Source organism: Embiotoca jacksoni, unplaced genomic scaffold (genome assembly GCF_022577435.1).
Source record: "Embiotoca jacksoni isolate LCO1_2020_lvr unplaced genomic scaffold, fEmbJac1.0.p SCAF_15, whole genome shotgun sequence".
Lineage (NCBI taxonomy): Eukaryota > Metazoa > Chordata > Actinopteri > Embiotocidae > Embiotoca > Embiotoca jacksoni.
In genome coordinates, this window is record NW_027185285.1 from 7,886,603 (window position 1) to 7,899,435 (window position 12,833).

Below are 12,833 nucleotides of genomic sequence, written 5' to 3' on the forward strand. Positions count from 1 at the left end.
GCCTCAGTTCACAACATGATATTCAGCAAATGCAAATAGCTACAAAACAAATATTATAAAGAAAGTAGCAGGGCTTTGTGCATACCTGAGGGGACGCAATGTTCTGAGCAGCCTGAGTACTCTGAGCACACCCAGGATCTTTGCACCTCCCGCCATGGACACAACGATATCAATCAAAGATACAAAAACCAGGAAACCATCCAGAATGTTCCAGCTGCTTCTCAGATAAGCCTGTTCGCCAATATAGAAACCCATGGAAACCACCTGAGCATTAAGAAAGAGGAGTTGAGGCAGCATATTAGAGCATAGACTTCACTTGCCATATAGCAGCTTAAAAATAATCACAGATAAATTGTCCGTTTCTGAACCAGCTTTGCAAATTAAACTGACAAATGTTTGAGAACAATTTTAATGTGTAGCACAAAGTAAAGCAAGGTGAGGAGCAAGAGGAGAAAAGTTATCAGCAGCTGGACGACTACAAGTTGTTCATACTAACTATAAAACATGTTATACACATACACAAACACATACAAACAAATACACACGCCTGCCAGGAGAGCATCCAGAACAGACAGACTTCACCTGACACATTAACAGAAATATTCAGCAAAAACACACACAAATGTCATCTGTGGCGGATACACACACAGTGATGCTGCACTGAGTGCAAAGTTGGCATTGTGTTCCCTGTAATATTCATTGGTGCAGTAAGCATGGCCCAAAGGCGATGCCTTTATCTTTGTCTTGTAGAAATATTAGCGTGAAACCATTTGTAGGCCCTTTCCTCCTCTGTGAGTTAAAAAGTGAGGCATGGATATTATCAGGCATTGAAATAGTCCTGCACACAGATGGATATTGTGTTTTTCTAAGCAGCAGTTGGAGCATTATGCCTGCTTTTGACATTTGAAATTGTTTGCCAAGTGTTGGGTAAATCTTTGGAGGGCCAGTGGGCGCTAGTATGCAAACATCACGATGGTTGAGAGATCAGTGGCTGGTAAACATCTCATGTCTGAATGCCAAACTTCTCATTCACCTCAAATGATGAAAAGTAAACTGAACTTTCTGATTTAAACATCTATATCAGTATTCTAATATTTCTGTTATGCTTTATAGTCTATAAAAATCAAATCTTAATCGTAATATATATATATATATATATATATATATATATATATATATATATATATATATACATCACAAACGCCTACAAACATTACTTCTGAATATATTTTTTAATAGTGCTACATTATGTCCCAAGATTCCTCAACCCTGCTGTGTTGTTCATTTATTTGGCTGCATCTTGTACACAGCTCTAAACTACATGGTGGAGTCCCATGGAGAGATTAATAGTACACAAACCAACACACACCAACACAAAATATGAAGCTACACAAGGTTCAGACAGACAGAGACATGGAGGGAGATGTGTATGGCTTGGCCAGGGGGCTGACAAGTCTGTGGCTCCTTGACGGGCTGTGATTGGTTAATAATTGATTGTGGGAGTGCATAATTGATGCCCCACTTGTGTCAGAGCCTTTTGCAGAGAATACACACAGACAGCAACACACGGAGGGGAGAGAGCAAGAAAAAGAAAGGATGGGGAAAACAAAAAAGATCACGGGTCAGAAAAAGGACTGATGAGAACAGAGGGACATTAAGGAAGGGGAAACACAGGACTTAAAAAAAGAAGCACTTAATATAGGAGAGGACAGAAGAAGAGAGATTGTGGGGGAGTACTGGAGATGGACTATATCCATAAGAGTAGACTACCCACTAATTAATGACATTGCTTAATTGCTCTATTCTCCAAAGGAACATGGGAATTGCTGAGGAAGACAATTCAGAGACAGAGAAAGTCTAACCAGAGGACATGGGAGGAGGCAGACAGACAAAAAAGATGCCTCTGTCTGGTGCCTGCATAGACAGACGGGTTGTAAAATGTTACCTTGAGCGTCATCTCGCCCACAAAGATGGCAGTAAAGATGTAGTTGGAGATGGTAAGAAAAACTCTTTCCTGGGCAGAAAAACAGGAGGGAGAGAGAGGGGGAGGGTTGACAGTCAGAAAGAAGTGATGGGCCAATTAGGAGTAGTAAAAAACTTACTTTGCACATTGTAGATAATAAAACGGGATCAAATCCTCAGAGAATACAGATAGGTATCATATGAAAGCTGCAGACAGGACACACACATACACACACACACACATTTCAAATGGATTTACCAAGCTGCCCTGTAGTATCTTGGGCCTCTCCAGAGCCACTGTGATGCAGTTGGAGAAGATAAAGGCCAACACCACGTAGTCAAACAGCTTATGGGCTATGATGGACTGACATATCTGTCTGAACCTGGAGAGGAGACGAGAGAGGGGAGAGGAGAGGAGAGGAGAGGAGAGGAGAGGAGAGGAGAGGAGAGGAGAGGAGAGGAGAGGAGAGGAGAGGAGAGGAGAGGAGAGGAGAGGAGAGGAGAGGAGAAGATTGCATTTGTTATTATCGCAAAAGCAAGCTGACACAATGAGGGGAACCGTATATAAAGGCCCTTCCATCCAATCAGAATGGGAGCCACGTTCCCTCATTGTGCATGGGAGTTCCCTCACATTTTGGTGAGTAAATAGCCTCATTGAGCCCCTGTTTGCACTGCTCCTAATTCAAAACAAATTACATTAACAACACTCTCAGAAGCAGCAGACTCATGAGTGTACTGTGCTCTGCTGGGAGAACAGAAGAGAGAGATAAGAGAGAAACAAACACAGAGAGAGAGAGAGAGCGAGAGAGAGAAAGACAGACAGAGATGGGACATACAAATACTGAATATGCATTTCAAAACTTAACATGTGACACTGTGTACTGCCAAAAAGCAATCAAATATCTTCGCTGCAGTGTTTATTGGAACGGATGAAAAAGGCACAGAATGAATATGAAAATGAGTGGACTAAAAGAGAGAACGAATTTATTCTAAACTACTCCGCAAAACACATTGAGACATTTAAATGGCTTTTTTCTTTTTTAAATAGTCAGCTGCGTCTAGTCAAACCGTTCTCTGCAGATTGCAAACACAACATCGCCACAAGTTAATGCATAATTTAATGAATGGCCTATGGTATCAAGTTTGCTCCCCCGAGGCCTGTTTCTTGCAATCTAACAGAGTTTAGAAAATATCTCTTTGTTCTTTGCAAGGTGGCGATCAATGCTCTTATGTAGTCTCTCTTTGTGGAAGCTTGACAAACTGCCCCTCGGACTGATGAGGTGAAGAACAGAATCTGGGAATCCATCCTTAATCAGTCCCACCAGAATTTAGAGGTTTTTTTTTGGATTGTTGCGATCAAAAATGCTTGATTCTGTGACGTTTTTTAAAAAAAATTCCATCCATCCATCCATCCAGCCATCCATCCATCCATCCATCCATACATACATACATACAGACATACAGACACTGTCTGTGGAAGAATCGCGGGGATTTTTCAAAATTGCAACCTCACGCAAATATTGCGGAGATTGCGTGAACTTGCGTTAATTATTGAAATTGCTAGATCGCAATTTCCTGGAGGGACTGCTTAATGGTCAGATACATCCTGTGACACGTCAAAATTGGTGAAACAAATGATGAATTAACGAACAATCACTCCATCTCTAAATGCACTGGATACAGCAGAGGGTTAATGGTGGCTCACTTGTTCTGTGGTGAGAAGAGGAAGACAGACCAATCTTCTCTTGTCTCACACCAGTCCGGTCTGTATACCTCTAACATCTTCTGGATGCGGAAACACAAGCTCTGCAACAAATACACATATCAATACATACCAGAGCAGAGACACACAGAACTGCCTGTTCAGACTCCGTATTTGAATTATTTACTAAAGAGAAACACATATAGCAACAGCTTGGACCATCTACCAACATTACCATCTGCATAGCTCTTTTCCTCCCGCTGTCTAAAAAGTCCTTTCTAATTAACCTTGTTTCTCTTGTTTACAATGAAAACAATGGGACTCCCACAAGGCCTAGGTGATAGGGAGGGCAGGCTTTATACAAAGCACTTGACAATCCTACATAAGAGAGCAGGAGATTATTGCATGTGTAAAATCTTGTACTGGAACATAAAAGCTAATGGTTTAGTTTGCTGTGATCACAAATGTAGATTGGGTTTCTTAGGTTTTTTTCTAGATGCTTTCACATACTGTCTGACTGTGTATCATAGAAAACACATATCCTTTCTTCACTTGTTCTTTTCCTAATGCAATTACTATTTAATTTCCTCCACTTCTACAAGCACATAATTGCAACCTACATAGTCAATGTCATCATCCAGGTCCTCCCGGTCCTTGCTGCGTGTGTTAACCTGGGGGAAGACATCGGCCATCAGCTGGCTGTGGGGGTTGGCTCCTCCGGTCTGCTCAGCCTGCTGTCTAGAAGGAAGCTGCAGAAGCTGTGACAGTGGCGTCTTCCCATTACAGTCTTGGTGAACTCCTCCCAAGTCACCACCTCCGCTGATTACCACCCCTCCGGAGAAGCTCTTCTTCCTCTGGTGAGCGTGGAGTGCCACGGGGGGCAGCGGGTGGTGCGGCGGGTGCGGGGGTCCTGGGACCTGCAGCAGGTGGGGCAGCTCCAGCGACAGAGCTCTGCGGTCCCTCCTGGGTACAAAATAGCCCGGGAGCATCGGAGGAGGAAGGTGGAGAGAGTGGGGAGCGACGGGGGGTGGAGAGAGGAGAGACTCCTCTTCATCTGGCTGGGCATGGCGGTGCGGGGACGAGGAGGCGCGGGGACCCCGGATACGAAGGCTTCCTCCAACCACCCCTCCGAGACCCGCCAGGCCGTAGCCGTAGAAGGGCCTGACGGAGGTGGGGTTGAAGGCTGGACTAGCAGAGGGAGACGAGGAGGAGCAGGGCCGGCCTCCTCCCAGGCTGTTCCAGCTGGAACGGCGAGCCCACAAGGCGTGAGGCTGCGGAGGCAGTGGACGGCCCCAGTGGTTGTAACCTCGACCTGGATACTGACAGAGAGAGAGAGAGAAACAGAGAGGGAGAGGTTTCCTCCATCTCCTGTAATTCCGAGCCATATTCTGTTTGGAATTACTAACACAAACAAACAGAGCTGATCCAACATCAACACAGTTCTCGTAATAATGGAAAACAGGAGAATAAATCAGTGTAATAATATCTTATTCATTAGTCATTCAAATTTAAGTTGAAAAACTTCCATAGCATAGTAATGGGTCAGAAAAGTAAATCTGCCTTTGCATATTATTGTTCTTCAAATTTGTAATGTCAAATCTGTGATATAATGCTGATGAAAATCCATTGTAACTCTATGAATACTGCTGTTTCAAAGCATTGACCCATAGCATTGACCCATAGCATTCGATATGCCATATCGAAGCACAATCACAGCCACTCAACCGAGAGCTGACAATCAGCAGCTATGCTTTATTTCTTTAGCCTCTCTCTTTGCAGTCCCCTCCACTTACCACAGCTCTGTGCTCCAGGTTTGCCCTGCCAAGAGAAATAACACTATTCTTCCTGGAGCCGAGAGCGAAGGTCAACCTCTCACCAGGGAACAGACCAGCGGGCAGTGGGGACAGGTCTAGGTGTCCATTAGGGGTCAGTGTACAGATCTTTGGGTCTGCAGGAAAGAGGGAGAAGGGAGAGGAAAAGAACAGCGGTGTTAAATGCAGGGAGGAAGACAAATAAGAAAGAAACCATCAGAGAAAAGAAATTGAGTGCATTAAATAAGCCCCAGGGTCCTTCTGTTTTCCTTCTATTTGTTTTACTGCCATGGAAGGAGAACTCTCCACTCTCCACCACTGTACACTGTAAATGTCCTAAACAAGTGTTATAGCCAGCTCACGAGGCAGAGGAGGGTTTAACTTACACTAAACTGCCGTATAGGAACCAGAAAGGAGCTCATGATAGTGAAACAGAGAGAACTACCGGTGGTTTGTCAATTCTCAAACACATCTTGTGGTCTTAATAAATGTTAACATTCCAAATGTGTTTTTCCTTCATGTACGCTGACACTTAAAAGTTACATTTGGGCTCAGGAGAACAGGGATCTGGCAATCCTCAGAGGCCTCCTTAATACCACTCTGTATTGCAGGATGTTTTGATTGGTTCCTTGTGAGTTCACTTTTGTTATGCCAGCGGAGATGTGTGGAGATGAGTGAAGCGGCATTATTTAAAGTTTGTTCTGCTTACATTTCAGAATGAAAAAAGGTGCTTGGTGATTTTTCCTGTGTAAATTGTCCGACGTTCGTGACGCCTTGCGCACAACAAATAAGCTGACAGCTCAGAGCGTGAATATGATTGTGACCAATAAGATTTAAGTACTGCAAACTTGGTGTTAGATAATAATCTCAATAATTGTAGGATATGTTTTAAAAAAAAAAATGTTGGGGAACATTTGCAATTCAAATAATGCGTGTTTCAGGAATAGAATAAGAGATAACTGTGTTCTGTTGTAAATCTATTTCAAAGTTGAAGTTTTATTAAGATGGGAAAGTTGTAAATTGTTGTAATTCTAAAGTAGTGCACTGTTTAAATGCAACATTGCACATTCTGGGGTGAAATGGCCAAATCATTTCAGAGGCAAGAAGAAAATTAGTCTTTATTGAACAAAAAATGCCGTAAAGCTCTTGCAGGCTTTCATACCTGAAAGGTGCAGAGAGTCTTTCTGCTTATCATTCTCGTCAAAATTACAGGAAGACCTGTCGTCGTCTGAGTAAGAGCGGTTTGCATCACCCTGTATTGGTAGAGAAAATAAATGGGAGAGAGAGAGAGAGCAAGACACAGAGGCATGAAGAAACAAAGAGTTTGAAGCAGAGAGTAGGAAAAAGAATAGAAAGTGTAGAAATAATGAGCAATTACAAGATGATTTAAATAGGAACTGCCAATCTTTCTTCTCCTTATTACCCTTCTATCTAAGGGACAAGCTGGTTCAGTCTCACTTGGCAAATCTAGTTCTACAACACAAATGTCTGAAGCTCAACTCTGACATCAATTATATGAACAAATCTTTTTTCATACAGTATATATAGCAGAGATACACGTTTTCTCAAGATTCAATATTTCTTATATCATGTTTCAGACAGCAACGATCACATGACTGATTGTGTCTCACCAAAAAAAAAAATCGAAAGAAGAAAAGAACAGGATGTCATTGGCCATCTTGTTCCATATCACATTTGGTTTTGTTCATTTGTATTTCAGTGCACACTTTCCACTCCTCTAAATCAATATGTCTCACCTCAGCTTGGAATCCCTCAACCAAGATGGCAACTAGTAAATTGAAGAGCACATAGTTTCCAAATGTCATAAGCGCCACAAAGTAGAGGGCAGCGCAGGGAGTGGTGGAGGCCATGCCGTTGTACAGCACCATGTTCCAGTCCTCCTGAGTCAGAATCTGAATGTACACGCAGAGGAACACACACATTGCGTTTCTTTGTTTTGCATCAAATCATAAGCAGCTTTGTTTCTGCAGTAAAATGAAAGTGAGTGCATGTGTGGGCGCGTGCGTTTAAATGATTCTTACCTGAAAGACGGTGACGATGGCCCAAAGCAAGGAGTCAAAGTTTTTCCTGTCAGGAACCGTGTCTCCTGCCTCCGTCTTCAAACTGAACTTGCAGCCGAATATATGCATCCCCAGGATACTGCAACACATGAGGGGGTGTCTCCAGTAATTATTTCATTCAGCCACACATACCGTCGTAGAATACAGTGCAGTTATGTTGGTAAGCTGTATATTGCATCGAATCAGTGCGGTTTTTAGTGCAATGAGCTCTTTGTTTGTTGAATTTTCAGACAATGCAAAGAGTATGTGTACTCAAAATGAAAGAATTATTATCAAATTATTAAGCATACTATTATACAATATTATTAAGAGGTGACCAAAAGAAAGCTTAGACTTAGACATACATAAACACTATACAGTATATTTACATTTAGATGCACACAGGTGTACCCACAGAATAGACATAAAACCATGACTATTTATATTTCATTTAAAGCTAACGCTTTTCTCTTGCGCCCATGTGTTTGTTACACGACAATGAAATCCAGACAATTTCATTCATATTATAATTTATCTCTGGTTCATTTAAAGCAATTGAAGAGATGTGCACTATGAAATTAACTCCTCACTAAAAGCTACACTGGCTCGATGTCTAGGTTAAATGCCACTCGCTCAGGATAGCATTATCTGGCTAAAACTCAAATGCCAGCTGTCTTGGCGTGCTTGTGCTTGTTTGTTCTGCTGAAGGGGTAAAGAAGCCAGTTGGCAGGTGAGCATACACACACACACACAAGGATACAAGCAGGACTGGGGTAATAGCTTTATGCTGCTCTGTGTAGGTCAATTATAAAAATGATTGCACTTTCAACAGTTCTGATGAATTATTCAAATAACAATAATACTGTCAAAACATGAGTGAAAACAGTGCAGGCGTGTGCATGTACGCAAGAAAGAGGGATTAGACTGACAGATTATATTACTGCAATTCACAATTTTTTGCATCAGCAACTCAATATTTGTTTCAATAGGATGTAAAAGCTGTAGAGCATCTTTATCTGTTACATGTAATTGAGCGAATCATTTTAATATAAGTAAACTTCGCTCTCTCTGTTAGATTTTACAGCTGACTTAGTGGAATGTTTGGTAACAACTAAGCATGGCTAATAGTGACAATTTAAAAACTGTCAAAACTTAAGATGTCAATGTCAATTTGGAATTAAATCAACTTATTAATATGCTACTGGAGTTTGAAGGTGTCAGTTTAACACAATAGGTATTACTTGGATTGCGATTCTTTGATTTAAGCTACATCTGTTTAATTTAAAGGAAATTAAAAAGTTGAATGTGGTGCACACAACTTCAGGTACTCTTAATCCTTATTGATGAAAACCCTTTACATAGCTGAGACACAGTTTAGGGCAAAAAATGGGATTGATCTCCATTAATTAAAAGTTATTGCCGTTATTTTCTACAGTGTTCAGGCCTTGAACCGTAGCTGCCTGCACCATGTCCATCAATTATACTTTGTCTTAATTTGTTGATATTGTATTTATTTTTGCTTTCAAAGGTTTTAAGCGGCAACAAAACAGTTCGTCTCAGGCTGTTAGGAGCAGTATCTCACATTGCACATATACAGTCTACCAGTCTTTGTTCTCCTACTCCACACATTTTCATTATCACCTCCCTCCCATGACTGTGTCTCGCTATTTGTTTTTCTCTTTTCCGTATTCCACATTAACGCACGCCCCTCAGTTACCTGAAGATGAAGATGAAGAGCATGAGCAGCATACAGAAGGTAGCCACGTTGTCCATCGTCTTCATCAGCACCACGAGCTGCCGCCTCAGCGCAGGCATGAACCTCACCAGCTTAATGACCCTCAGCAGCCTGAATGTCCTCAGCACTGACAGACCACCGTCCGCCTGACCGATGATCTCGCACACGCTGGGGTGTGTGTTGCAGTGGGTGGATGCGCATTTATCAAAGAAAGATCAAATGTGGTGAGATTGTAAAGGAAGGTGGTAGTTGTTGGAGTAAAACAAATTATTGGTGTGATAAAAAAAAAAAAAAAAAAATGTAGGGGAGGGGAAGATAAAAATTAATGAGTCAAGAGGAAAGAGGAGGAAAAACAGATAAGAAGAGATGAGCTGAGAGGCAAAGCCAGTCTTTTAAACAAAAATTCATTACTGCACATTATCATGATAGAGATATTTTGAGCCTATGACCATATATAATCCATACTAACTAGGGTGGAATATTGCTTTATTTGACATATTTGTCTCCATACTGCTACGTGCAAGAAACGTGTCTTAAAATGTAGATGAATATTAGATGTGCATATTTGGTCAATTATTGCATGTTTTTACTAAAGCGGTGACAAAAGTGACAACCTAACCTAACTATCATCCACTTATTTTGTAGATCACAGACCTGATGATGACAATGATGCCATCAAAGATGTTGTACGGGTTCCTCAAGTACTCAAAGAAGCCAAAAGCAGTCAGCTTCAGGATCATCTCCAGCGTGAACATGCTGGTGAAGACAATGTTACAGATCTCCAGGACATTGGTCAGCTCATCGGGCTGGGCGGAGAGTTGGAAGTGGGAGGTCACAGAAACATAAAAAGTAAGATGCGGACGTGGTAGGCGAGAGATAAGGGTTTAAGTTGCAAACATTCCAAGTTAAAAATCATAGTGAGGCAGGTACAGACAACGAGATAAACACATTGGTGGTATTAGACCAGTGATCAGACAAAATCAATTGCATATGCATCCCCTTTCTCCACCTGTACTCTGCCAGGCTACCACTCAAACTGTCAATCACTTGAAAACAGCTCTACCGCTACCTGGCAAATAATATGACCACATACACCTTATCTTAGACGGGCAACAGTCAGAGAGGAAGAAAAGAGAGATTTTACACTTTTCTAGCATAGCCGTTTATGTTGTTTATTGTGAAAGAAAACTGACATCAGCAAAAAATAAAATGAGGAAAGCAATGGAGAGTGAGTATTGCCTGTGTAGCACACGGTGTCAAACACTGGCTGAATAGGAGAGCTTGTCATCTGGAATTGGCGAAGGAACACATACATGTATGAACCGCACCACACAAGGAAGAAAACACGCGCGCGCACATGCACGCACACGCACGCACGCACGCACACGCACGCACACACACACACACACACACACACACACACACACACACACACACACACGTTTGAGTCAGTTCTGGGTTTATTTCCATTTGTATGTGCGTGTGCATGACAGCTCTCGCTTTCTGCCAGTGTGTGAGTGTGTGCGAGTGAAAGTGTGTTATGCACGATATGGATCAGATGCTTTCTCTGATACCCCCCTGTGAGTTTCACTTTCAAAGCCAGTGGAGAAATAGCCAGCTAGCCCTGCCAAAATTAGCAAACCTTGTCAGAGAAAAAACACACTCGCTGCCCCCCCCCCCGACCCCCCACCTCCTCTAATCCGCTTTTTCTCCACATCTATCTACCCCTCCTCCCCTCCTCCTCCATCCCTTTTTCTTGCTTTCTCTGACTCTCATTATCAGACAGAGCCATCCCTTCCCAATCAATATCCTCCTGTCGATCAGAGGAGGGAGAGCTGGAGACGGAGAACCTGGCTGAGAGAGGAGGAAAAGATGAGGATGCAGAAGGATTTGTCGCAAGCAGATGATGACATGGTGGTTGGGGAAGACAGGAGAGGAGATTAAAAAAAATGTTTATCAGCAGTGAAGACAAAAAAGGGAATCAAGGAAGGCAAATAAGCCCCCAAGACAAGCTAAATCTCATGAGCACATGTTTGACTATAATGTTTTGGTCCAGAAAACATCTACTAAGTCTCATTTGAGCTCGGTGAAAGGACGGTGTCTCCGGAAATGCTAAAATGATGGCACGAATTGAAATTTCATGAAACAAACATTAAAAGCTGTGCTAATAATGCCGCCAGATGAGTTGTTTGAAAATAGAGAATGTAGAGATAAATGTACACAGATACACAAACATAAACAACTTTCATCCCTTAGCAATTGCTCTAACCTTGACCTATGTCCAGAACTCGCTCCCTTGTCCGAAGCACAAACACAGGATATGAGATTTATTGCTATTGACAGAACCATCATGGCCCTTGACACCACAGTTTAAGTCAGACAAAATACCCCCATTACTTCCTCCTCCTTGCTTTCTCTCCCTCTTCTCTGTGCTTCCCTTCTTCTTGCCCCATTACCCCTCATTCCCTAACCATGTTTCCCCTCATACGCTCGTGTTCCCCCATGTTACATTTCACCTGTCCCCTGCATATTTCATCTTTTATCCCACGATACAAATGTCCCCGCTCTGTCTCTTTCTTGACGTGTGGCCTCAGTCAGCACGAGTGTTACTTGAATATGAATGACCGAGCCACAACTTCCAGTATGAATTCAAAACAGGCAGCCCATCTTCAGAATAGATGAATTAGTAATAATGATCGGTAAGAGCGATAGTTAAAAGGTATCTTAACAAATTTGCAAAGTCATAGCTATACAGAGCAATATTAATTTTCCATTTAAATCCCTGAGCAGGAAGTGGTGCAAGTCTGGTAGCAAGTCGTGTCTTAGGCTTCAGAATTCTTGTTTTGGAACAAAATCGCATGAGGCAAGACTTTTCTGCTGCAAAGCAAAAGCGTGCGCACGTGCGCGCACACACACACCCACCCACACACACACACATATATATATATATATATGAATGCTTCCGTGTCAGCCTATGGAAATTTTGGAGGGAGAACGACTCCAAAGACAGACAGACAAAGCATCTGTGAGTGTGTGTGTGTGTGTGTGTGTGTGTGTGTCTCTCTGCATGCCTACTTTGAAATGCACACACTCACTCATACACAGAATCACACAGGGAATTGAGCTGAAAACTGCTGTGTAACCAGCGCCTGCCTTGCACTTCCCCTCTCGCTCGTCTCCTCCTCTTCCCCATCGCCGCCCCCCACACAACCCTCGTTTTATTTTTAGAGTCTTCAGAGATGAGAGAAAGCAACTACTCTGTACGCTGTCAAAGAGTGAGTGGGTGGACGAGAGGGAGGGAGAAGTGGGGAGACGGAGGGTGAAACTGAGGGAGGTAAAAAGGCGCAGATGAGACAAGGCGGGAAGGATGGAAGGGAGGAAGACAGCGAGGAACAAAGGAACAGGGCTGGGAAAGTGCAAAAGGAAAGGTGCACCGCGGGATTTAGGGAGGAAAATAAGGGGAGAGAGGTGAAAGTAAAATTAGCAAGGGGAGGGAGTGGTGAAGGAAAGAGAGGAAGAGTGAAGAGAGGAAACAGAATGGCATAAGCTGAGAGAGAAATGAA

At 42.6% G+C, this 12,833-nt stretch overlaps 1 protein-coding gene across 3 annotated transcripts in view; it reads right to left on the reverse strand.

The window, feature by feature from the left end:
* The window catches only part of LOC138198101 (voltage-dependent T-type calcium channel subunit alpha-1I-like), a 172,172-nt gene that overhangs the window by 42,414 nt on the left and 116,925 nt on the right, over positions 1-12,833 (reverse strand). For all 3 annotated transcript variants that reach the window (XM_069149294.1, XM_069149295.1, XM_069149293.1), the window contains exons 11-21: positions 9,925-10,076; positions 9,253-9,438; positions 7,518-7,635; positions 7,233-7,388; positions 6,638-6,728; positions 5,458-5,612; positions 4,285-4,983; positions 3,668-3,768; positions 2,222-2,345; positions 1,946-2,014; positions 86-264 (exon numbers count right to left, since the gene is read on the reverse strand). In XM_069149294.1, coding sequence (XP_069005395.1) covers positions 86-264; positions 1,946-2,014; positions 2,222-2,345; positions 3,668-3,768; positions 4,285-4,983; positions 5,458-5,612; positions 6,638-6,728; positions 7,233-7,388; positions 7,518-7,635; positions 9,253-9,438; positions 9,925-10,076 — 2,030 coding nt within the window. The remainder of the gene's footprint in view (positions 1-85; positions 265-1,945; positions 2,015-2,221; positions 2,346-3,667; positions 3,769-4,284; positions 4,984-5,457; positions 5,613-6,637; positions 6,729-7,232; positions 7,389-7,517; positions 7,636-9,252; positions 9,439-9,924; positions 10,077-12,833) is intronic.